The 25,889-nt window shown below is 39.2% G+C and overlaps 3 protein-coding genes across 7 annotated transcripts; 2 read left to right on the top strand and 1 right to left on the bottom strand.

Annotated features, from left to right (window-relative positions):
• The first annotated feature begins 8,082 nt into the window (after nucleotides 1–8,082).
• On the top strand, nucleotides 8,083–12,501 carry LOC131334558 (uncharacterized). Its single transcript, XM_058369636.1, has 2 exons — nucleotides 8,083–8,899; nucleotides 11,979–12,501. The coding sequence occupies exons 1-2, from the start codon at nucleotides 8,258–8,260 to the stop codon at nucleotides 12,138–12,140; spliced, it is 804 nt and encodes a 267-aa protein (XP_058225619.1). The 5' UTR covers nucleotides 8,083–8,257; the 3' UTR covers nucleotides 12,141–12,501.
• A 1,168-nt stretch (nucleotides 12,502–13,669) lies between these two features.
• LOC131334556 (phosphatidylinositol 4-kinase gamma 4) lies at nucleotides 13,670–18,476 on the top strand. Of its 5 annotated transcripts, none has more exons than XR_009202213.1 (4): nucleotides 13,670–15,546; nucleotides 16,243–16,622; nucleotides 16,990–17,068; nucleotides 17,190–18,476. XR_009202213.1 is itself a non-coding variant. In XM_058369632.1 (3 exons), exons 1-2 carry the CDS (start codon nucleotides 14,218–14,220, stop codon nucleotides 16,618–16,620), a joined length of 1,707 nt encoding a protein of 568 aa, XP_058225615.1. In that variant the 5' UTR covers nucleotides 13,670–14,217; the 3' UTR covers nucleotides 16,621–16,622; nucleotides 16,990–18,476. The 5 variants fall into 5 exon arrangements, 3 of the variants coding, with proteins under 3 accessions (XP_058225615.1, XP_058225617.1, XP_058225616.1); XR_009202215.1 differs by having other exon boundaries at nucleotides 16,979–17,068; XM_058369632.1 differs by having other exon boundaries at nucleotides 16,990–18,476.
• LOC131334557 (E3 ubiquitin-protein ligase SINAT3-like) lies at nucleotides 18,315–21,392 on the bottom strand. Its single transcript, XM_058369635.1, has 3 exons — nucleotides 20,975–21,392; nucleotides 19,595–19,981; nucleotides 18,315–19,036 (listed from the first exon to the last, which is right to left on the bottom strand). The coding sequence occupies exons 1-3, from the start codon at nucleotides 21,149–21,151 to the stop codon at nucleotides 18,674–18,676; spliced, it is 927 nt and encodes a 308-aa protein (XP_058225618.1). The 5' UTR covers nucleotides 21,152–21,392; the 3' UTR covers nucleotides 18,315–18,673.
• Between the last annotated feature and the right edge of the window lie 4,497 nt (nucleotides 21,393–25,889).

Here is a 25,889-nt window from a genome sequence, read left to right as displayed (position 1 = left end):
TTAAATCAAATGCAACTCCACGTGGATAAAACAATCCTAAGTCATGAGAACCGCCAACATATTTAAAGATACGTTTAATAGCTTTTAAATGCGATTCTTTAGGACATGATTGAAATCTAGCACACATGCAAACACTAAACATTATATCCGGTCTACTTGCAGTGAGATAAAGTAATGAGCCGATCATACCTCGATACATCTTTTCATTGACGGCCTTACCATTCTCATCTTTGTCTAGCTTAGTTGATGTGCTCATTGGTGTGCTCGTTGGCTTTGATCCTTCCATGCCAAACTTCTTAATAAGTTCTTTCGCATACTTGGCTTGGTTGATTAGGATCCCCTCATTAGTTTGCTTGATTTGAAGTCCGAGGAAGAAGTTAAGCTCCCCCATCATACTCATTTCAAATTCACCTTGCATACACTTAGCAAACTCTTTGCACATATTATCATTAGTGGCACCAAAGACAATATCATCAACATATATTTGAATAATGAGCATATCTTTACCTTTGGCTTTAATGAAAAGAGTAGTATCAATTTTTCCACGAGTAAAGCCATTGTCAAGCAAGAATGAACTAAGTCTATCATACCATGCACGTGGTGCTTGCTTCAAACCATATAGAGCTTTTGAGAGTTTAAAAACATGATCGGGGTATACATGATCTTCAAAGCCGGGAGGTTGTTTGACATAAACTTCCTCATTTATGAACCCATTCAAAAATGCACTTTTCACATCCATTTGATAAAGCTTGAAATTTTTGAAAGATGCAAAGGCAAGCAATATGCGAATAGCCTCTAATCTAGCTACCGGTGCAAAAGTTTCTTCAAAATCAATACCTTCTTCTTGATTATAACCTTGAGCAACAAGTCTAGCTTTATTCCTAACAATATTTCCGGATTCATCTAGCTTGTTACGAAAAACCCATTTAGTACCTATAATAGTGTGATCAAGAGGCTTAGGTACTAATGCCCAAACTTTATTCCTTTCAAATTGATTTAACTCATCTTGCATGGCCAAAATCCAATTTTCATCATCTTGAGCTTCCGGAAAGTTTTTAGGCTCAATTTGAGAAACAAAAGCTTGATTTTCACAAAAATTTCTATGAGACGAGCGAGTGGTTACCCCTTTCGAAACTTCTCCAAGAATCAAGTCTTTTGGATGGTTTTGCACGAATCTCCAATCCTTGGAAAGATCTTGGTTGTCTCCCATGGCATCTTGAGGTTGATTAATAATTTCATCTTCTTTGATTTGAGAGCTTTCTACTTGAGTATCACCATCAACTTTTTCTTGAATTGTCAAGTCATGAATCTCATGTGTAATTTCTAAGTCATCATTATCAACAACATCCTTAGTAGCACAAGGATTAGATTCATCAAAGGAAACGTGAATAGATTCTTCAACAAGATTAGTGCGCTTATTATAAATTCTATATGTTTTGCTAGTAAGAGAGTAACCAATAAAGATGCCTTCATCCGATTTTGAATCAAATTTACCCAAGTCATCTTTTCCATTGTTTAATACATAACATTTACAACCGAAGGCATGAAAGTAATTAATGTTGGGTATTCTACCATTCCAAAGCTCATAAGGAGTTTTCTTGAGGATAGGCCTAATTAAAACTCGATTCAAAATATAGCATGATGTATTAACGGCTTCCGCCCAAAAATATTTTGGCAAAGAGTTTTCACAAAGCATAGTGCGGGCCATTTCTTCCAAAGTACGATTCTTTCTCTCAACTACTCCATTTTGTTGAGGAGTACGAGGTACAGAAAAGTTATGACCAATACCATGTTCATCACAAAACTTTTCATATAAAGAATTGTCAAGTTCTTTTCCATGATCCGTACGAATGTTAGAAATAACAAATCCTTTTTCATTTTGAACTCTTCTACAAAGTTTAGTGAAATTAGGATAAGCCTCATTCTTATGAGCTAGGAACATCACCCATGTATATCTAGAGAAATCATCAACAACAACAAGACAATAATAGTTTCCACAAAGACTTGGAGAGCGAGTTGGTCCAAACAAATCCATATGAAGTAATTGCAAAGGTCTAGTAGTTGAAACAACATTTTTGGACTTAAAAGAAACCTTGGTTTGTTTTCCTTGTTGGCAAGGACCACAAAGTCTATCTTTTTCAAATTTGATTTTAGGAAGACCTTTTACCAAATTTTTTCTAGAGAGTTTTGAAATAGCATCCATACTTGCATGTCCTAGGCGCCTATGCCAAAGCCAACTATTTTCACTCAAAGCGGAAAAACATTTTATATCACAATTACTTAAATCATTGAGATTAAAAACATATACATTTTCAAGTCTTTGTCCAACGAAGAGTGTCTTGTTGCTTTTGACATTTTCAATGATACATTTGGATTTTTCAAAGATAACACGATTTCCTTTATCACATAATTGACTTATGCTAAGAAGATTGTGTTTTAAACCACTAACAAGTAAAACATCTTCAATAATAGGAGAATTACCTATATCACCGATTCCTATGATTTTGCCTTTGTTGTTGTCTCCAAATGTGACATGTCCACCATCTTTAGGCGAAGGAGAATTGAAAGCCCTCTTGTCACCGGTCATGTGTCTTGAACATCCACTATCAAGGTACCAACTACCTTCCTTGAGAGAACTTTTGAAGCATACCTACAATAGCACATCAATTCTTGACTTTTGGTACCCAAATCATCTTGGGTCCTTGAAGGTTAGCATTGATACGGTTCTTAGGAACCCAAACCTTTTTTGCATTAGAAGATGAGTATCCTTTCATAGGACATGTAGGAGAAATATGACCAATTTTACCACAATAATGACATGTCAATTTAGAATGGTTAGAAGGAGGAACATCTTTTCCAAAAAGATTTTTGTGTTGAGTGGGATTATAACCAATTCCGGCCTTGTGAAAAGAAACCATTTGTTTTCCAAGAAGAATGTCTAAACTTTCTTTTCCATTAGTGAGTTTTGAAAGAGAATTAGTTAAATCATCAATTTGTTTTTCTAAAGGTTCGTTTTTGGAAGTATCCTTCAAATACTCTTTTTCTTTTGCCAAAGAGGTTCTTAAACTTTCATTTTCTTCCTCCAAAATATCTTTCTCTTCAATTAAATCATCCATTTCTAGTGAGAGATCTTTAGCAACCTTTTTAAGAAATTTGTTTTTAGAAACAACTTTTTCAAATTCTACTTTCAACTCTTTATAGGCAATAAACAATTCATCAAAGGAATAGGATGAGTCGAGATCTACCTCGTTTTCTTCGATGGCCATGAAACACAAGTTAGCGACCTCTTGTTGCTCATCGTCCTCATCGGAGCTACTATCGTCACTATTGTCCCATGTGGCCATCATAGCTCTCCTTTTGTCCTTCTTTGAATATTTTTTGGCATATGGACATTCACTTTTGATGTGGCCGGGCTTCTTGCACTCGTAGCAAATGATTGGATCCTTTTTGCTACTTTCTTCTTTGCCTCCATCTTTTCTTGAAAATCCTCTACCTTTGCGAGATGCTCTATTTTTGAGGAGTTTCTTGAACGTTTTTGTGATGAGCGCCATTTCATCATCCTCACTTTCGTTGCTTGAATCCTCCTTGCTTTTTGATTTGCTTGTTGTACTTTTGAAGGCAAGATCCTTAACTTTCTTCTCTTTTTCACCCTTGAGGTTGTGATGCATTTCCTCCGTCATGAGAGATCCCATGAGCTTGTCCATCGTGTATTTTGAGAAATCTTTGGATTGTAGGATGATGGAGGTGGTAGTGTCCCAATTGGTTGGCATGGAACGGAGCACCTTCCTTGTCATTTCGGATTGACTGTAAATCTTTCCAAGAGCTTTTAAACCGTTAGTAATACTAGCAAATCTAGCAAACATTTGAGATATAGATTCATCCGGTTTCATTTTGAAGAGCTCATAGCTATGCACAAGAATATCAATTTTGGACTCCTTAACTTGACTATCTCCTTCATGTGACATTTCTAACTTATCCCATATTTCTTTAGCCGATTCACATGCGGAAACACAATCATATTCATTGGGAGTAATAGCACAAAAAAGGAGGTTCATAGCTCTATAGTTCTTTTCTATTGAAGCCTTTTCCGAATGACTCCACTCATTATCTGATTTAGGCATAGTCTCTTCCCCAACTTTCTTAGTAGGAATAATGGGACCATTTTTGATAATTTTCCATAGATCATAATCCGTGGATTGAATAAAGATCATCATTCTATTTTTCCAATGAGAGTAATTTTCTCCGGTGAACAAGGGAGGTCTATTGGATGATTGACCTTCGATACAAGAAACATTACTAGTGGTTGCCATGGATCTTAACTCTTAGATGGTTAAATCTACAAACAAGAGCCGAGGCTCTGATACCAATTGTTACCCAAATTATGCAACCTAGAGGGGGGGTGAATAGGATTGCTAGTAATAATCACCGATAAAAATTTATCTCTAACAATATATGCAAACAATAAGTATGCAATTAAAATAGAGAGATAGAGAGATAGAACCCGTTTATAGTGGTTCGGTCCGGATTTGTCCACGGTCCGGCCCTACTCCACTTCTCCTCAAGCAATTACTTGAAGGTTCCACTAATCTTTAAAAGATTACAACTTGTAAGTCTTGCGGGTGCTTACAAAAACCGAATGCCTCTAGCTTTCCCGAGAAGCTAGCACAACCGCAAGAGTTTTCTCCGAAAACCGCTCAAAAACAATAACACCCAAATTTCAACCCGAATTTGGTCTTCTAAGCTTTCAAGTGTTTGACTCAAACACTCGCTTAGGAATTACAAGTATGTGAAGAGGGTATGAAAATTATCGCTCACGACTTGTACAAATTTTCTCTCAAGAATAATATGAAAGTGGAAGAACAATGAGAATTTTTGGCTTTGATCTTTTGAGAATTTGCTCTTGCAATAATATGGAATGTTGTAGCTTGTGTTTGTACTCATTAATGAGTTCTTGATGCCTTATATAGCCATCCATATGCTTCCTAGCCGTTGGAACTAGCCGTTGGAACTAGCCGTTGGAAACTAGCCGTTGGAAACTAGCCGTTTGAAACTAGCCGTTGGAAACTAGCCGTTTGAAACTAGCCGTTTGATATAATGGTCATCCGGGTGGTCGTCCGGTTGTCACAGCTTTCTGTTCAGACAGCCGGCTTGTCAGCCGGTTCGTCAACCTGTGGCTCACAATTTCATCTAAATAAACCGTTAAAGCATGTATTGAGCTCAATAAAGTCTTTGTAAATATAAATCATGAATCCAAGAGACTTTATGCTATATTTCAAGGTCACGAAAATATTTAATTCGGGAATCGACTTTTCGATAATTTTGTATTTGCCGAATAAAAATATCATTGAATTAATCATCAAAATAATTAATAGAGATGCATATAAATTTTCACAAATTATAATGCATACATTTTTCAACATCTTGTTTCCCTGATGATGAATCAGGTCGAAAACAGTCTCGAGAACTTGGAATGACTTGAGTTTGACGTGTGTGTGAAACCCATCCTTAGCCCTGAAAGCCCTTGAATCCAAACCTGGGCCTCAGGTTTGATAGTCGCGCGACGGACTGGAACCCTCTCGCGATGCTTTGTTTGCCAGGTGGTGGTCAAAGTCAAAGACTATTGACCCTCGCGGGGTTAGCTTTACCCTCGCGCGATGGTCTCGCTGTCTCGCGGGATGGTCAACACCTGTCATTTTCACCCGGATTGCGTGGTGGTCAGGGGGCTACAGGCCTATGTGACCCCGTTTCGTCAACTGAACAGCGTTCTGGGGGGCTCCCCTTGCACCACCTCAACCCCCATTCTCCCATCACTTTTGCCACCCCACTTCTCCACCAAGCAATTGTGACCAGCCTTGTTGGCTGGTTACATGGTCTTGTCTAGCCACCAACCAACCCATTTTTCTATAAACCCCCCCCCCCCCCTCATGCTTCATTTCAAAGGGTTACCAATTTCTCTCCAAGAAAGAAGAAGGAAAGCTCAAGCACAAACATCCCATACCACACTCACTCCCACATAATCACCCTCCAAGTCTCACCACCTCATTCAAGCCATCTCCAAGACACTCAAGCAAAGGTATAATACCTTTCTGCTCACTGTTCGAACCCTTGAGGGGGGCTGGCAGGGTCAAGGCTGGTAATCGATACAAGTTTTGGCCCTAAAGCTAGCAAGGTTTCAAGAGCCGTTACCAAGCACTCCCTCGCGCGATGGTCCCACACACTCGCGCGACAGTTCTGTTTGCACGAGATTGGACCACGCGAGGAAGGGATGTTGGTCTTTAAGTTTTTTGTTGTGTTCATAGTCACTTTCAAGTCTTTTAAAAGTATTAGCTCGCTGTTTTGTATGCTAAAAATCACAATTTAGTTTGATTTATAACTTCTCTTGGTTTGGAATGCTCTTGGGTCGCTCTTGAACATGTCTCAGAGCCCTAAGTGTGCAAAGCAATCCCTGGAAGTCTAGTCTGAACAATCGCGCGCCTGTATCACTCTGTCGCGCGATGGTTCTGTGTATTCCAGGGACTGCCCTTGCATGAGCAGCTTGGCCTTGGCCTCTGTTTAGACACCCCCACTGTTTAGGGGTCGTGTTTCCATAATATTTTCATCTGTCTGTTTTAATATTGTTTACTTTCAAGTACTTATAAACTGCTTGGTTTGCACCTGGGTGAGCACTGGTCCTTCCAGAGCCCAGAAGGGGGTGAAATTCAAACCATTGGTGAGGCATCAACACTCACGCGAGTGTATGGTATTGTCGCGCGACGGTTTGCTTGCATGCAGATGGATTCACGCATGCAAGCTGGCCGTTTGTTCGTGTCAAAATCATACACGGCACTGCCTTGATGTATGATTGATGTTATGAATTTTATTCCATTTATTACTTATCATCTCGCCTATCCACGCCATATCTAGTACATCCTGCAAACTGTTACAGTTTTAAATCCCCGATTAACTGTTCCCCCGCCCTAATTGGCTAAAAATTGATTAATCAAACAGAATCGCAAAACAAGTATTTTCGCGAATGCCTAAGTAGAGACCGATCTCCGGATTGGGCGAGAGGGGTGCCATAAAACCCTTCCCCTCTCGTAACCTGGCTCCCGAACCCAGATATGGTTATGACGGACTGGTTCCTTAACTTTTTCAAATCAATCAGCGCGGCAAGTGCTTCGAAATACGGTTCCTTGGGTGTCGGACCTTCAAACCCGAGTGGCGACTCTGTATTTTGCGAGCGCTTGCTTCCCCGCTCGCGCTCCCTTGACCAGGGCCCCTTGCGTTTTGGAATCCGGAAATTTCAAGGGCACGCTGCCCACACTGGATTGGTTCGGTTTTATAGTAAACCAAAAATCAAACCACTACACACGGATTATGTATTTGAAGAACCAAACCAACAAAAAAATAGTGTAAAACCAAACTAATCCAAACCATTAGACTACTGTTCGGGTTCGGTTTCGAACCACAGTCTACTTAAAATTGAGAAATCATCTTTGTAAACTATTTAAACTTTTAAAGTACTCAAATTTGTGGAGATAAACTAAGAATTGGTTTTTATTTATAGAAAAATTTATGAATTAATTGAGCTGTGAAATCAATATTCACTAAATGGAGCATTATTTATCTACATGTTATGTACTTTTGAGATTATAGGAATGAGTTGTGATATATAAAAATTTATACTAAATAATTTTGGTAGTAAATAAATAATGAATAAGACGGTAGATTGAATAAATTATTAATTTCAAAAATTAATTCACTATAACTTTCATGTATACTTAGTGTATTTAAATTAAATGAGTTATATGTATATATATTACATCTATATACGGATCGGATCGGTTTGGAACTGAAATTATTAACATAAATTCACAGATCAAACTATTTAATGCGATTTCTAAATTTTTTAAACCGAAACCAAGCCATACTACTAAAAAACTTAACCAAATCATCCGGTTTGGATTGATTTGGAATGGATTCACGGTTTGACATATTTTTTTCTCACTCCTGCTAAAAAGCATATTCTTGTGCCAGAACAGGAACCCAAATAGAATATGCAATTTTTGGTAAGAAAGTAAACTTTCAAGTCTCACAAGAAGACAACTCCTCTGTTACTATTTGGCAGTGGCACCAGCCAATCCCTCTCCTCCACAAACCTGAAAGCATCTAGTGCTAACTAGTAGTACTAGGACGTACTACTAGTTTCCAATCTCTCTCTCTCTCTCTTCTCCGGTTCAATGCAGACTGGACCAACCAGGGACAGAGGCCTCGTCTCATGGACTATGTCGTAATAAAACCCTCCTTTAAAGCCCTCAACTTCCTCTCCTCGTACCCAAAATCCACCAGCAATTCCTTCTCCACCTTCCACTTCTCTTCTTTCACTAAGCTAAAACGCCCTTCTACTTCAATCTCTGTTTCTTCTACACCTACTAACAATCCCAACCCCCTAAACCCGGGTCCAGAAACCTACAACTACACCAAACCCATCTCTCACTTGTCCAATTTGACCAAGAAATGGGTCTCGATTTTGCAAGGTTCAGATTCGGGGTACTTGCAAAACGGAGGGTTTGGGACGGCGCTATTGAGCTTGACGGCGACTGCGAGGGTCCGGTTGAGTCCGTTCATGGCGACGCTGGCCGCGAACCCGACGTTCGTTTCGGGGTTGTTTGCTTGGATGGTGGCGCAGTCGGTGAAGGTGGTTCTGAATTTCTTTGTGGAGAAGAAGTGGGATTTGAGGATCATGTTTGCTTCGGGAGGAATGCCGTCGTCTCACTCGGCGCTGTGCACTGCGCTGACGACGTCGGTGGCGATTTGTCACGGAGTGGCGGACTCGTTGTTTCCGGTTTGTTTGGGGTTTAGTTTGATTGTCATGTATGATGCGATCGGTGTAAGGCGGCATGCTGGGATGCAAGCAGAGGTATGGTAATTGTGTTTTCGGTTTATTAGTCAATGCTTGAATTGTTGGAATTTACCTTTGTTCAGTCTATATATACATCTGTTTGTTTGTTGAGAAATTGGTCAACGATCCTTTTCTTCGGCATCATGAGAAGGGGGAATTCTTTCTCACCAAATCTCACCATAGGAAGGAAACAATAAAAAAAAATACCATTATTTGTACTTTTCTCTCCAAAACTATTTTGGTAAGAAACTCTAATCCTTTCTTTTTATTTTATTAGAAAATCCCTCCATCCATAAGGTTTGTAAGAACAATTAAGTCAAGAACGCAAACAAAAAAGGCACTACTTTTAAGTATTTCCCCAATTGGTTAGTTGAGTATATTCACCGCTTGGACTAAATTTCACTATGTATCGAATGAAGAGAGGGCAGATTATGTGAGCTATTGCGTATATAGCAAGCAAGTATTATTAACCTTATAACTTTGGATTTACATCACCAACACTGTTGTTATGCACTGGCCGGAAGTACCACCACATAAATCTGGTGTTCTCTTGTGTTGTGTGGCCAGGGGCGGATCCCTGTTGACCCTGACTTTTCTACTCTTGCACTTTTACCCCTATTAATTTAAGATATAGTTCATTTATCCCCTCAAAAATTGTACTAGTGCCCTATTGAGATTTACAAAATATCAAATCTGTCACCTTATAAGTCTCAAAAAGTATGAAAAACAACCCCTTATTCAATGTGCTTAACTTCCTCAATCAAAAATATCTCTTTGTCCAGTGCTCTATTTTATAGAAGTATATCGATTGCTTTATTTTTTTATTTTTGGTGAGATTTAAAACTTTGATTCCTGCTAGGTATTTCATTGTATGAATAATACTCTTCTAAGCTCTAGAATATCTACAGTTCAGATCACAAGGATACCATTACTGGACACACAATTATTAAACTTTTCTTCAAAATTCATTCAGTTCGTAGGATCTTAAATTTTGAATGAAAAAATGAAAGTTATGCTGCAAATTTCATTATGTTTTAAATTTGAACTTTTTTGCTTAATGAAGAATGTTTAAACATTTTATCTTCTCATTATATTGGACCGTGAAATTTTTTTTTTCCAAAGTTATGTTTGAAAGGTGACCCCCTATGGGAAATTCCTGGATCCGCCACTGTGTGTGACTATTTGTTTCTCTTAATGTATGTATGGATTGAAACTGGATTTAGTATTTATAATTCTGTCTAATACATAAGGGCACTTCTGGGTTTCCGTCCTAATGGGATCCATTTTTTTGCATGTATTGCAATGGAACTCATAACGGAGTCTGTTAGGTGTTTCTTTTTCTTTATGTGGAAGTACTTTATTGGGTTTTTGTTAGCAACTTCTCCTGATATGAAGGTGAACTAGGTATCATTCGAGAAGGCACTATACACTAGTCGTTTATTTTGGTACAGTGAGGGAAGGTTGATGCGTGCTTACTTCATTGATGTGGGATTGCGGCATAATGGAATTCCTATGAACGGAAAAGATTTTCGGCTGTGATGTTTACCCCATCTTTACGATACTTTAGTCATCCCACGTTGGCCCTCACTATTGTCAGGAGCTTATATGATGTAGAGGCCATGTGAAAAGGATTCGTTCATGTGGTAAGCCCTGGAGAACTTAAGGTCGAAGGAGTTAGTCAACTCGAGCCAAGAGTCTTGACTCAAATAATACATAAAGGTAATGAGCCAGGCTTGCAGGCACTGAAACTTGGCTTCGCTCCTTCCTTTAGTGGCCCTAATTGGATACATGCATTGCTTAGTAAGTGGTAAGACTTGGGGAATCTTCAGGAAACAGAATATTTCCTTTCATGCAAGGCAAGAGCATAGCCAAATGCATTCAGTGTTTTCAGTGTCTATATGTGCTAGTTTTGGGGGCTATTTCTACCTCTTTTGTTTCGTGGTTTCAAGTTTGAATTTCTCTACTGATTTCCTACCTTTGTTTTGCTGGAGATGGTCTTTGAGGGGTTATTACGTGTCTGTTTTAGTGTTAATAAGACACCCCAAGGTCATTTGGGGCTTTGAGGATGTATTTAAATTCTCGTGCCGAAAACTGAGCTCACTGCATTGTCCACATGGTTGTCTTGCATCACTGGATTTTCTGGTAGTAATTAAGCAAAAAATGCAGGATAGGATTGGAGAGCTTACTTATTGGGAGATATGGGTCAAACATATTGATGAACTGAAAGTATCTATCCCTGCCTACTTCTTCCATTCGCTTGGAAGAAAAGCTGCCGAAACTCCTCTTCAGTGTTCAGTCTGGAATGTAGGAAGTGGGCGAAGCATTTATTTTTGGGTGGGTGAACCTGGTTTAGGTGATAGCTTCGTTTGAGCATACTTGGTAGATTTTATTATTTTCTAACTCATGGTTTGGGGGAACATTGTAGGTTACTTACATCCCCTATTTCATGAGTTCAATGCTGAAGATACTTAAGATCGTACCAGAGGCATGTCTGGTGTGCAAGATTGTTTATTATCTTTCCAGAATAGGAATTCATAAGGATTTTGAAGAGAGTTCTGTTTATGGTGATTACACCTGTAGAAAACAAGTGTAAAAAAAAGCAAGCGTTTGTGCTTATAATCTATGATATACTAAATCTTTTGCAACTTGATTGGAAAAGATTCTTATCTGTGATATATTTGACGGGATACGTGATTTCACAAGTATAAGCCGAATTCAATAACTCGAGATGTCATCTACAGTACTATTAATTTCTTCTTTCATGCACCATAATTCGCCATATTATTCCTGTGCCTGTAAACACATCGTTAATTGTCATCAATTGTGCAGATATTTTGGTATTCCTTCTGCTAGATAATCTTCGTTGGTGTGTGGGTTAAGCATTATGGTTTGAAGCTTATATGGGTTCTTGACTTCCCCTCCCCCCTTTCTAGTTGGTATCTTGTGTGATGGTCTGTTTTAGTGATTTTCACCTCTTCTTAGCTCAACTGGGTTCAGAAGTTATCTTAATGTTTCTCTTGCTAACATATACTCTTACTATTTAGTTTGACGAAATCATGTCTGTTGTTCTGCTTCCTGAATATGCTAATCACCACAGGTTCTCAATATGATTGTTGCGGACTTGTTCCAAGGGCATCCAATCAGTCAAAGAAAGCTCAAGGAACTTCTTGGCCACACTCCGTCCCAGGTCGTTGCTGGAGCTCTAGTAGGCATTGTTGTTGCTTGTGTCTGCTGTCAGGGTTGCTTCGTTGCAACTTAATCTCGTGCTGCAAATAATTCGAACTGTGTCTGCTGTCAGGGTTGCTTCGTTGCAACTTGATCTTGTGCTGCAAATAGTTCCAACTTTGTGAACGATGCACAACTCTCATATTTAAACTGCCTAGGTTCGCCACAGTGTATTTTATCTTTGGACTTCAAAAAATGCAGAGCGGCGAATGGAAGGATAATTTTCCACTTTTATTCTTTTTTTTTGAGGAACCACTTTTATTCTTGAACTAGTGGGTTTAGTGCAAAGATTTAAGCAGAATTTGCCGATTTGCGTTATTGTGATTGCTTTGTGGCCTTGTGGGTCAGCATTAGTTCTATTAGATATTGAATCAATATGGTCTGAATTGTGATTAGTGGTTGGGTATTTCGATACCTAGATTCATCCTTTGGTTGCAAAATAAGATTAGATAGGAGTAGGGGATTATGGAGGACTCTTCTGGTACCTTTCCAAGTAGAGGAGTCCTTACTGCATTTGTTCTTCGAATGTTTGCTCTCTCTCTCTCTCTCTCTCTCTCTCTCTCTTGCTGATGATTTCTCACTGTGTTTTACATCTAAACCTCAGCATTCGCGGTACAATCTGATCAATTGGTTGATTTAGTGGTATACAACTCTATGGTATAATCAGGAAGTTTGTTTGGGCAGCTATGCTACTATTCCTATGTTGTCATTGTCGAAAGAGAGACAATTTGTGGGCCATGGTTCCTGTTCAAAAATACTACACCTCACCCGGTATTGATTCACTCCTAACCTTCCTGTTTCGATACACTCCTAAACTCAAAACACCAATTCTGAGGCACTATAGCACATTTTAGGTGTACATTGGGACACCAAATTTGTAACAACATATGAAAGTCAGTCATCTGACTCATCTCCGTATCCAACCAAAATTGGCTTGAATAACTAGATTTATCTTTCCCTTTCCCAATTTATTTGAGTTCAACTTTAATGTTCCTGGAATATGGAGAACCATGTCAAAGTCATTATTGTTGCAGGATCCCCCCTTAATAGACCTCCTAAAATTATGATGCTACGGTTATGAGATCAAGCTAATGTATATTCATTATTAGTAATTCAAATGTTTAGATACAAGAAAGTAAATGAACTGAATTTTGAAAACGAGATTAAGCTAATGTATCTTCATGAATAATTTACCGTGTTATATTCATGAATAATTTAAATGTTTGGATCCTACGCATCAAAGCAAATTTCAATCATTAATTTTGCTTTTAGGTGAACATTTTTTACACTAGAAAAAGCTTCTTTACAGAGTAATCTGTAAACAAAGTTTGTTTATGATACTCAATCGTGCGCGTTTAAAAGTGCCTTGAACGGTTCAACTTTTAAAAAAAACTAGTATTTTTTTGCTAGAAAAATAGCAACCGTTCAAAAAAGTGAAGAAAAGGAAGACTAGCATATTCTGCAAGCACAAGAATAACGTCCTTAAATCGAAAAGGAGGAAATTTCCCAGTAAAACTCACTTGTTCAACGCCTATAAATAGCCAACGGTTCCAACGCGTTCTCTCTCTCTCTCTCTACTCTCTCTCTCCGGAAGCCTTCTTTACCAGAGCAGAAAAATCGAACGACAAACACTCTGAATTCACTCCTTCAATTCAAACCGTGGAAAGCGTTGGCGTATCCCCAATACCTGACTATATTGGCTTCTCATCGTATCCCCTTTCTCTTTGGTTCTTGCTCTTCTGGTAAGAATCCCCCTCTGTTTCTTCTCTTCCATTCTCTCATTTTTGTCGTACCTCAATTCACTACAAAACCCTAATTGCAAATCCAACCGTTCATGACCTCATTGTGATTTCCAAGCTTCAGATTAATTTCTGGGGTTTCGGAGATCACCTCAAGCCCTAATTGCAATTCAAACCATCAATGACCTCATTGTGATTCGTGTTCCAGCAGCCTCAAATTAATAAGGGCTTGGTAGCTTAAATAATGGCTAGATTGATATGGGGTTTGACTTTGACGATTGGTTTTCTATAGAATTTTTAGGTTAGGGTTGAACATTCAATCAAGTCATTTCTTAGGCTGAGGATTCGTGGGGCAGTGTTGCGATTAGTCCAATGCAGAACGAGAGTTCGGTTTGCCCTGGTTACATGCATGACCAGCCATCAAGCGAGGCGATCTTGATTTATGTGGCTGTATCGGGTTCGATGATTCCATTGAGGGTTTTGAAGTCTGATTCGATTGAGTCTGTGAAGCTTCGGATCCAGACTTACAAAGGGTTTGTTGTGAAGAATCAGAGGTTGGTTTGTGGAGGTAGAGAATTGGCGAGGAGTGATAGCCTCGTGCGGGAGTATGGGGTGACGGATGGGAATGTCCTGCATTTGGTTCTCCGCCTCTCTGATCTCCAAGTCATCAGTGTTAGGACGTCTTGTGGGAAAGAATTCACATTCCATGTTGAACGGTGTCGAGACGTGGGGTATGTGAAGCGTCAGATTGCTACAAAGAAGAAGGGTTTAGTTGATCTTGACGATCAAGAAATCATATGCAATGGAGAGCTTCTTGAAGATCAGAGAATTATTACTGATATCTGCAAGAACAACAACGATGCTGTGATTCACTTGTTTGTCCGGAAAACTGCCAAAATCAGGGCTAAACCCATTGACAAAAACTATGAATTGTCCATTGTAGCACCACAATTGAATGATAAGAGAGATGATGAAGTTGAAAGGGAAAGTGGATATTCCTTAGAAACTAAGAAGACTCTTGAAGTACCTAGAAAGCCTCCGAACAGAGATTTCTTTTTGGAACCAGTAATTGTTAATTCAAAGATAGAAATGCCTTTGGTTCTTGAGGATTTGGTAAAGTCAACGTATCAAGGGTTAGCTAGAGGGAACTACCCAATCAGGTCTGCAGAGGGAACAGGAGGAGCATATTTTATGATGGATGCATCAGGTAAAAGGTATGTCTCCGTATTTAAGCCTATAGATGAGGAACCTATGGCTGTGAACAACCCACGAGACCTCCCCTTGTCAGTGAATGGTGAAGGGTTAAAGAAGGGAACCAAGGTTGGGCAAGGTGCATTGAGGGAAGTTGCTGCCTACATTATAGATCATCCAAAGAAAGGCCATCGCTTGATTTTTGGGGAGGAGAGGGGCTTTGCTGGGGTCCCACCTACAATGTTGGTCAAGTGCTTGCACGGTGGATTTAATCATCCAGACGGTTTAACAGTCAAGATTGGGTCTTTGCAGATGTTTGTGGAGAACTATGGAAGTTGTGAGGATATGGGTCCTGGTGCTTTCCCAGTGAAGGAGGTTCATAAGATTTCCGTGTTAGATATAAGGATGGCCAATGCCGATAGGCATGCTGGGAACATTTTGGTGAGCAAAGGTGAAGACGGCCGGACTGTGCTGATTCCAATTGACCATGGGTATTGCTTGCCTGAGAGTGTAAGCCTCTTCTAACGACGTCTTCCTCTTTTCTGTTTCACTTTGCTATTATTACGACACTTATGGCAACTTACTCGGTCAGATTTTACTCTTGCTATTCTTGGATGTATATCTTTCATGTGATTTAGTCTTGTGTTAACGGAATTGCTTATATCCCTCTCTTGCTTCTGCTTTAGATTGAACTTTAGAAACTGAAACTGTTTTTGGACTCAGCATAATTTCTGGTGATGGTTCCATTTTGGGATTAGTCTTCATTGTCACATTCTCAATGTTTTTCAGAAAGGATTGGAAATGCACTTTTAATGGTAACATTGTGTAAATATATTGTTGTCATGTTTCTCTATTTGTTAAGTTTAAATTTAGCTACATAAGTTGGAAGAAATAAAGTGCTAAAAAGGAAGGACAGTCAATTATCTACTTGTGAGTTGTGAGAAATACGAAGACCACAAATATTTCTCCTCACATTCTGATCACAAGTCGCAACCTTTGATGTTTCCCTGCACTCTGGTAGATCGTCATAAAATTCATTTTTCATAGGGGTTCTGCTGAAATATGTGATTACTATTGCATCATCAATAACACAGGAGTTCATTAATGTGCATGTGCATTTACGTGTGCGCTTATGAGCTGGGTGGGTAGGTTGTTTCAAAAATTACATTTATCAGTTCTCCTCATGATTTTCTTTCATCACTACAGTTCGAAGATTGCACATTCGACTGGCTGTATTGGCCTCAAGCTCGCAAGCCTTACACTGCTGAAACTATTGAATACATAAAATCACTGGATGCTGAAGAAGACATTGCCCTCTTGAAGTTTTATGGGTGGGTTCTGCCACTTGAATGTGCTCGTACGCTCCGCATATCCACCATGCTTCTGAAGAAAGGAGCAGAGAGAGGGCTCACCCCCTATGTCATTGGAAGCATCATGTGCAGAGAAACCTTAACTAAGGAATCTGTGATTGAGGAGATTGTCCTGGAAGCACTGGATTCCTTGCTCCCAGGGACAAGTGAAGCTGCATTCATGGAATCAGTCTCCCACTTTATGGATCGCCGCCTTGACAAGATTGCCAAATGAAGGTCTCTGGCACAATTTGGATATATGCATGTCAGCGTGTCTATATGTTCATATGTTCCACTCTAAATGCATGTGCAGCATGTATAGTTTCTATTGTTTGCATACTTCAATGCTGAATTTCTTCGGTTGTGTCTTATTTTCAGTTCTTTCATCGATTAGCTCTGAATGTCTTCAAGAGGTTAAACAAGAACTTCCTTGTTTAATTTGTCAGACCGCCGGTCATGTTGCTTGATATCCAAATTCTTATACTTGTAGAGGGAAGAGCGTAACTGTCCTTAATGACACTGAGATGTTTAATTTCTGTTCTAGTAACATGCTACTTCCAGAATTACATGTATATCAATACTGTGATTTTAAGTGTGACTGCAGGTGGTGGTGCACTTAGATAACCAGCTGATGCAACTTCCTCAATGTTGTGCTTTTATTCTCTGTCCGTTGACATAATTAGGTAGCAGTCAGTCCTCTACTACTGATAAAGCCATTGGAGCTTGAATTTTGGATCTTTCTCTACTTAGGATTAGCAATTATCACCTGAACTGGACAGCTAGTTCATTGTTTTCCCTTTCCAGAAATGAAGTTGCCGGTAGGAATGAAGCTGACTATTGGCATACTTGACCAATCCTCACTATGGATGTTTGAACGTATAGAGCTACATCAGGTGAAATTGACGGTGCTTAAACAAGAATGCAGGACCGTTGTGGGTAGCGTCTCTGTAAAATTCCTTCCCCCCCCCCAATAAAAAAGAAAAGAAAGGAATACAGGACCTATCCATATTATGTTCCTGTAATCTTCTTGATTTCCATCTAATTTGTAAGAGTAAATTATGTGTTGACCTCCGCTATATTTTTCATAAGTTACTAGGCCTTTCAGCAGATGTCATCTGTTGCTAAATTGGATCCTAAAATAACTTCCACTTTATCTTTCAGCTTTTTTTGACTTTCTATTCATCATTTACTTCTGAAACCTTGTGGATACTATGACCGGGTACCTCTGTTTATCCAAATTTCGCTTTCACTTTTGATAAATTGCACTATTAGCTGTAGTTTGCGGAGGTTTTTCAAAATTACCTTCACAAATATTTTCTTACATAGGAATATTTACTCAACGATACACACAATGGACAAAGATGTCAGCGCACCATTATATGATTCTTCTTCTCCACCTCTTCTCTCCCTTTCTTTCCTTTCCTCCTCAATTATAGTACGGAGTAGTTATGATATTGCCTCTGCATGAAAGTCATGGTCAAACCCTGATTTCGCTCCTCTTAATATTAGTGATTACGCATTTGTTATGCCCTCGTACCCACTTATGTAAGAATTTCTCCCCACATTTTAAAGAGATGAAACTCCATTGAAGTAATTGTTCATTCCTGTGATGTCCACTCTTAGAACAGTGTTTAATATGCAAAAAAAAAGGATCTATTTTTCCTGGAAAGTATTATAAAATATGAATGAATGTAAAATAATCCATGAAATATGTCCCGAGGTTCTGAAAGAAATTTTAAACACAAGAAATGAACGCTAAAAAATTTGATTGCGTATTCTCAAGAAAGGTGATTGATAATTCAAGTAATTACACTGCATTAGTTATCTGGGTAATGACAAATGCTATTTTGACTCTCCCATTGCATTGCTCAAAGGGGCAGAGCAGTTGTACTTTCAGCTTTTCTGTCCTTATCAGTAAAAGAAAAAGCACGATGAAAGCTGAATCTTCCAGCCACTATCTGTATTCATAATAACATGTCTCAAGTCTCAACAATTTTCAACATCTCTATCAACTAACCACATTATCAGAAAATTCACCGCCCAAGGAGAGAGAGAGAGAGAGAGAGAGAGAGAGAGAGAGAGAGAGAGAGAGAGAGAGAGAATTCAGCATCTCTATCAACTAACCACATTATCAGAAAATTCACCACCCAAGGGGAGAGAGAGAGAGAGAGAGAGAGAGAGAGAGAGAGAGAGAGAGAGAGAGAATTCAACATCTCTATCAACTAACCACATTATCAGAAAATTCACCACCCAAGGAGAGAGAGAGAGAGAGAGAGAGAGAGAGAGAGCTAACTACAGAGGTTGGGTATGCACACCCCACCATCCGGAGTCTGTTGCTCCTTCCATATTCGCCCTGTAACTCGGAGCTTCAGTTCTTTCCTTTCTCCTCCCGAAAAGAAAAGTGCCATATTTCGCTGTATAATGAGGCCGTCGTGGCTGTCTCTCACCTTTCTGTGACTATCCCTTATGCTCCTAGGGGTGCCCTCAAAAATGAGTTTCCGGCCATTTCCCCCTACCTCCAAACTGTAACTGTAGTTTCGGGCATCTGTCTCATCACCCATGAATCGTAGAAACGCCATGTAAACAGGAGCCATACCCAGTTGAAAGGCTTCGAAATGGAGACAGAAGTACTGACCAAAACAATTAAAAACCTAAAAGGAAGGAAGAGAGAACAAATATTTAGGGGACAACATAATTCGAAGATGTACACTGCTCAAGGATTTGTGCTCTAAAACAACCATTGTCCAGCATACAGAAAGAAAGACAGATCGAGATAAACATAGCAGCCCATAAGCATTTGCAAGTAATGTGATGTAGAATTTTTGATACTATTGGTATCAGTATTTGAATAATATACTTCATGGATGGAAGCCATCAAGCTCAGTTCAGCGAGTTGGGAGTTCGAATCTCAACCCCTTCCCCACCCCCTACCCTTAGGAAATGAACTCGTTATCTATTAAAAAATAGATAAATAAATAAAATGGGTAGGTCAAAGTTTTGAGAAATTATTCATCATATTGGGGCTAGTAAGCTAAAATGTTAGTATTTTGTTCACTGAGCAAACATTCATCGATCATACATACAACAGGCCCAAGATGAACATTCATCACATTAGCAAGACATCACTTCCTAACCAAGACTTGTAATTTGTAAATGTAGGCATATAGCCAGACTAAAGATAATTTAAGCTGAAAAAAAAAAGTACTTACGGTTAACATCCATGTGGCATTCTCTACTTCACGTGGATTAGACTTGACATAGCGATGGTTAAAAGTGCATCCAGAGTGCATGTCTACTTTGTGATCATCCCGAAGATGAGTAACTAGGTACGGAATATCTCCCACGACTGAGCACTCTGATCCAGCATAGGGGCAGTTGTATGGTCTAAAATTACAAATGGCCTCATGTTTGAGCTTGCTGTAGTAGGGGAAAATCTCAGGGCAACCAAGAGTGCTATACTTGCAAGGTAGTTCAAGTGATTCAGCCACCTTTTCTAACGCTAAGCACCTTATATCACCGAGCTCCTGTCTACAAGTGGGACAGCGATTGTGTACCCTCTCTTTGCAGGTGGAGCAGAGTGTGTGCCCGTTATGACACTGCCAAAATCAAAACTCGTTAAAATGCTAGTCAACTCACTATGTAAGGGAAAAAAAAGCGACCTACAAATTTTATAAAGGCATATGCTAAAACAGATATGGACAGTTGGACACACACATGTTTGCGATGCTTATGTATATACAGTTTGTCGATGCTTAATTGCTTATGACTTTTTGTATCATTATATACATCCGTATCTGAAACAAGACTCACCGGTATGCATATGTTACTCAAGTTATGATAACTTCCATTGAAAGTATTCTAAACATGTGTATAAAGTTTCACCAATAACACTAAATTTACTTCCTTTACCAAAATTGATTGCGAACATATGCAAATACAGTGGCCAGTTTCACCACTCGTAGAAGAATTACATTGAAAAGTACATTTCCAGACTTTCCCAGCAAAACTCAGACCAGAAATACCCTTTTCAGAAATTTAATGTTCAAATGTACCGAATTCCAGATTAAGCAATTAACCGAATCACCTTATGCTACCACTCAACTGCATTAATTTTTTTTTGGGTAAATTTAAATTAACTGCTGCATTAATTTGGTAAAGCAATTCCCACAAAATAAATATCAATTACGCCAATCAATGGCCCAAATCCCCAAAAGAAAATCATGCGAAAATAGAGAAAAACATCTCCAAAATGCAGCATTTACAAGAAATTTGAAGCCCAGAAGAACCAAGAGAGTTTTGGCACAGAATCAAATTTCAAGGATGCTTAAACATGTCATCAGGTTGGGTCCGAAATATCAAATCTTGAACATCATATATACAACGAACCCAACAAAATAAGAGAACAAACACGAAGGCACAAGGAAACAACAATTATAGAACCCATTAGACATGAACAAGACAAACCCTATAAATTCCAAATTGAACAAAAAGAAACAAACAAACAAAAAAATGCACTTTGAAACAACAATTGCACCAGTACTTGGATGAAAACAGCAAACCCTTTCATCGAAATTGAGAACAGAACAAACCTGGTGTATTGGAGGGTACATTGAATTGGTACAAACTGGGCATTCGAGAAGCTCATGGACACTTGTTGTGGGATGAATCTGAGGCTTGGAAGAGGCAAACTGAGGGTGAAGAAGAAGACGATGGATCTCATCCTCATCCGTAACATCCGATATACACTCAATGTTATTTAATTCCATTCCAACACAATACCTGTATAAATGACTTGACTACGGATTAATGAGTGGGTATCTAGATGGGTTTGATTTATTTTGGTTGTGGTTGTGGTTGGGGTTCAGGTTATGGTTTCTTGATGAACGGAGAGAGAGAGAGAAATAATTTTGGGGGGGGGGAGGGGAGTAGATGGATTGGGCAGAATAATGTTGAGGGACAGGGAGGGGAGGAGACCTTTGATTGATTTTACTTTTTATGGGAGTGATTTGATTGCCCTGAACAGCTGTTACACATGGAGTATTTTCACTACCATGATTAGAAGAATGGAATTGATTTTGACACCCTAATAACCATACTCTCAACATTGGAATTGATTTGGGCACTTCCGAAAGTAATTTGACACTTTCTTTTGGGAGTGTGATTATGAATTTGTGGAGTGTCAAAATTACTCTCACTCCCCTTAAAAAAATCTCACTAAAAAAAACAAATATATATATACTCCTATAAAAAAAAGGTTTTAAGTGTTGTTTCAATTCCTACATCTAAAACCATGACGCGTAAAGGTTGTTGCTTTTTGATTAAATAATAATGTGATAATGGAAACTAGCACCCATCTGATTGGAGCTTCCATAAATTAAAAAAAGACCCTCGATGTCTTTATGATTACTAGATAAGTGCTGAAAAATAGCATTATATATGTGAAAGTGTTTTTGAATAATAGAAAGAGTACCCCAAGATGCTAAATTTTTTGACATTTCTTCTCAAGACCTTTTACAGACATTGTAAAAGGTTTTAGTAACGGATAGGAGAGTAATATTAATTCTTTCATGAAAAAACATAGACTATATTTATAGTGTCATATACCTTTATTATGTGTGATAAAGAACGAAGAGCACGAGTCAACGCCCAAAAATCTTCGTTTAACGTTTCCAAACCGTTTGTGAAAGATCTTGATTTACATTTTCGTGTAGGTACGCAAAACCTTCATTGAGAACCATGAATACGCTAAAGAAAGATTTCCAACCACAAGAACAACAGAAAAATGAAAAAGAGAAGTGATTTTCGTACTCGCTTCTCTACAAACATATTTTACTTTTGTTAACCAGCCTACGTAGATTTTTGTTTTCTACAGAGAGATAGGAAAACGGAAGGAAAATCAAGTTAACTTCTTTATATATGTTTTCCTTTTCTTCCCAAAATCCCCTCCAAAAATTTGATCCAAACACAACTGAAAAGTGCTTGAAGTCAATTTATCCTGATAGAGTGGGTTTCAAGGATGCAGGCATGATCTTGCAGCAATAATGCTGGGGAACAGGATTCATTTGGACTTTGAATTATAGCTGATCATGCATTGTGGTTGTACAATTAAATCCGCCGGGCCGGGCCACTTGCTATCAAATTTGTTTCTATCTCATCTCTCAAGTTTCATATCAATGAGCACTGCGGGAGAAAGAAAGAAAGGATGTGAATTACTACAAGCTTAATTAAGGTGTGAAATGTGAATGTTAAGTTTGTTGTAACCATGTTAGTATTTTGTTTTAATTGGTTCAAGTGGCAAATCATAGCAGGTACATGAATTGAACGACCTTAATTTACTCCCATTGGCAATCCATTAGGAGACGTGATTATGCAAATTGACTTTTAACAATGGTATTCAACATTAATTTAATTACTGTAACACTGTTTCTTTAAATTAAGTACCCTTTTTGTGTGACAGTTCAATTCAATTCCATTTGATGTCCCAGTTTTAATATAACCAGCCTTCGTAAAAAAAATTCTACTAGTTTTTTGCTTCTTAAGAGTATTCATTTTCGACATGTCATTCCAGATTATAGGTTATGCGAAGGATATTTTAGAAGTACTAGAATCCATCAAAACTTTGAACTATGTATGATGGGGAGAAATCCGGGGTCTTTAATTTATTCAAAAAAAAGTTGGAAAGGGATGAGATTAATAAACGATTAACAAAGGATTAATTGGAAGAGCTGAACTGGCAAAACCGTAAAAGAATCAAGGCTTAACAGTAGGAAAGAATCCTTGGCAGGAAATCTTCACCCGGACTAGAGTAAGAATCAAGTGCGACCTCTCTCTAGAATTGCCTTTGGAATCCATCTCTCCATCGTCCCCCCAAAATGTGGGGGAATGTCTTATTTATAGGCAACTCGACCTCTCTTTTCAGAGCCGAGTGGACCAACAAATTCTAGACACGTGTAGCACAAGTCGTGCGGGGATATTACTTTTGTATTGTCAAACCATGGCCCTCGCGACACCCGCGGGTGCTATTCTGTGAGCACCTCTCTGACGGGGGGGGGGGGGGGGGGGAGTGCTATTCTGTGAGCACCTCTCTGCAGAGGGAGGGGGGAGGGGGGTTCCCTTGTTCTTTAGCCACCAAGCCACTAGATCTCTAGTAATCCCGAACAAGTGGCATGGTCAAGGTTTGCCACGGTCCTGCCATTGTCATTTTCGAGCATGGTCAAGTCCCGGCTCTACCTTGCCATCACCGTTTAGCGGTGGGGTCATGACTCATTTTTTAATCTTCACCCGGACTAGAGTAAGAATCAAGTGCGACCTCTCTCTAGAATTGCCTTTGGAATTCATCTCTCCATTGTCCCCCCAAAATGTGGGGGAATGTCTTATTTCCTCTCTTTTCAGAGCCGAGTGGACCAACAAATTCTAGACACGTGTCGCACAAGTCGTGCGGAGATACTCCTTTTGTACTGTCAAACCATGGCCCTCGCGACATCCGCGGTAGTCTCGCGGGTGCTATTCTATGAGCACCTCTCTGCGGGTGGGGGGCGAGTGGGGGTCCCTTGTTCTTTAGCCACCAAGCCACTAAATCTCTAGTAATCCCGAACAAGTGGCATCTCTGCGGGGGGTGGGGCGCGGGGGGGTCCCTTGTTCTTTAGCCACCAAGCCACTAAATCTCTAGTAATCCCGAACAAGTGGCATGGTCAAGTCCCGGCTCTACCTTGCCATCACCGTTTAGCGGCGGGGTCATGACTCGTTTTTTGGTTGTGCCACTACCGCGACCAAGCCTCTGATGGCTCCTCTTCGGGTCCTGCCAAGTCGACTAAAGCGGAACACTGTCTGGGTCAAGTTGTTTAAATGGTCGATATCTCTCTGCGTCGTGCCCAAGTCTTCAGGGAGTCACGATTGGACCACTATATCGGCATCTCTTAACCAAATCGGTTGAAAGCCAAGGTCACGGCTCACGGCTTAGGCTTGCAGCCAAGGCCATGGCTCGCCATTGTGGCTCCACTTGTCACCTCGGGTTCATACCATGTGTCATCTCGGGTGATGTGCCACATGGCATCTTGTTTGATGCGCCACATGTTTGCGTAATTTTTACCCTCTACGAACTAAAACTACTATTTTTGTTTTTGTTATACTAATGGGAAATTGGTTCATTAATTGGTGCATGAGAGAAGATTTAATAAGATAAAGAAACAATATAGCAACAATGAAGTTAAAATATTGATTTTTATTTTTTCAACCGCAAATCCTGATCGCATTGGACCTGACCGCATGATGAATCCGGAAACCACAAATTCACCCTAAAACACCAGCACAAGATGAACTAGAACGTTTTCAGAAAAAGTAAAATACAAATCTGCGAGTTTATTATTAGCAAATAAATGGGTGACCATTGTCCGAAAGAGTTTCCTAAACGCTATCCAGACATGATTTATCCAGAATTTTTTTTTTTTTTTTTGGGGGGGGGGGGGGGGGTGGGATTTGACGGTGAGACATGTCCAGATCAGTTTACGCACACCTCAACTCTCTGAACAACTCAGATATTATTTGGAAGATCACAATGCCTCTGCATGTATGTGTGTGTACACAATCAGAGAAAGATGTTGCACTTTAGACAACCTCTGCCATCAGCAAGTGCCAATGGAGTAATCAATAATCATCATCCTTTGCAGACTAAGTATGCAAGGCATCAATTGCACTTTACGGTTTTATTACTACATAATAAGAGTGCAGAAAGAAGATTTGCAGTAATAATAACGGCATAAAAGGTGACTTCGTTTAAAAGCTACTTCAAGGATAAAAGGACCACTAGTGCTTCACAGAGTATACTAAAAGCATAAATCACTACTTCAGTTGGTTCAAAAAAGTAAAAATAATTATATATATATATATATATATATATAATTATACTTTTATCCTAATTTAATTATCATTATATTTAACATTTTTACCCTAATATTATTTTCATTATACTAAAAAACCTTATATTCTTAATTTTATATTTTCACCATTATACTAAACTATAATTATTTTCTTTTATTTTGCTTTTAAATTTTCTTACGGAGCGGGGCGGGGCTGGTAAACCCGTTCTCCGATCGGGGCGGGAATGGGGGTAGCCAAAAAATATCCGGTAGGGTTCGGGGCCGTGTAATAATTTTTGGGTCGGATACGCAAAAATCCGCCCCGCCCTGTTGCCATTCCTAACCAGGGTTCGATTCTTGGGGTCAAGTCTCAAGAAAGTAATTTTTTGTGAATCTCCTAGTCCTGGCGTGGATGGCCTACCTTTGGTTGGACCATGGAGGAAATTAATCGAGGTGCATGCAAGCAAAGAAATAATGGATTATCTTTCCCCCTACATACCAAGAAGGAAAACAAAGAGTAAAGATAGGGAATTTCTTCTCTCTGCTACCAAACAAACCATAAAGCAAAATATTCCTTGAGAAAGTAAGCAGCACCAGAGCCCACTTCATCACCACCGGATAAAGATGCATTCAGGTCTCTCTTTGATGA

This window comes from Rhododendron vialii, chromosome 7a (assembly GCF_030253575.1).
Source record: "Rhododendron vialii isolate Sample 1 chromosome 7a, ASM3025357v1".
Lineage (NCBI taxonomy): Eukaryota > Viridiplantae > Streptophyta > Magnoliopsida > Ericales > Ericaceae > Rhododendron > Rhododendron vialii.
The sequence above is the reverse complement of the archived record's forward strand: the minus strand, read 5'-3'. Positions and strand labels throughout refer to the sequence as shown.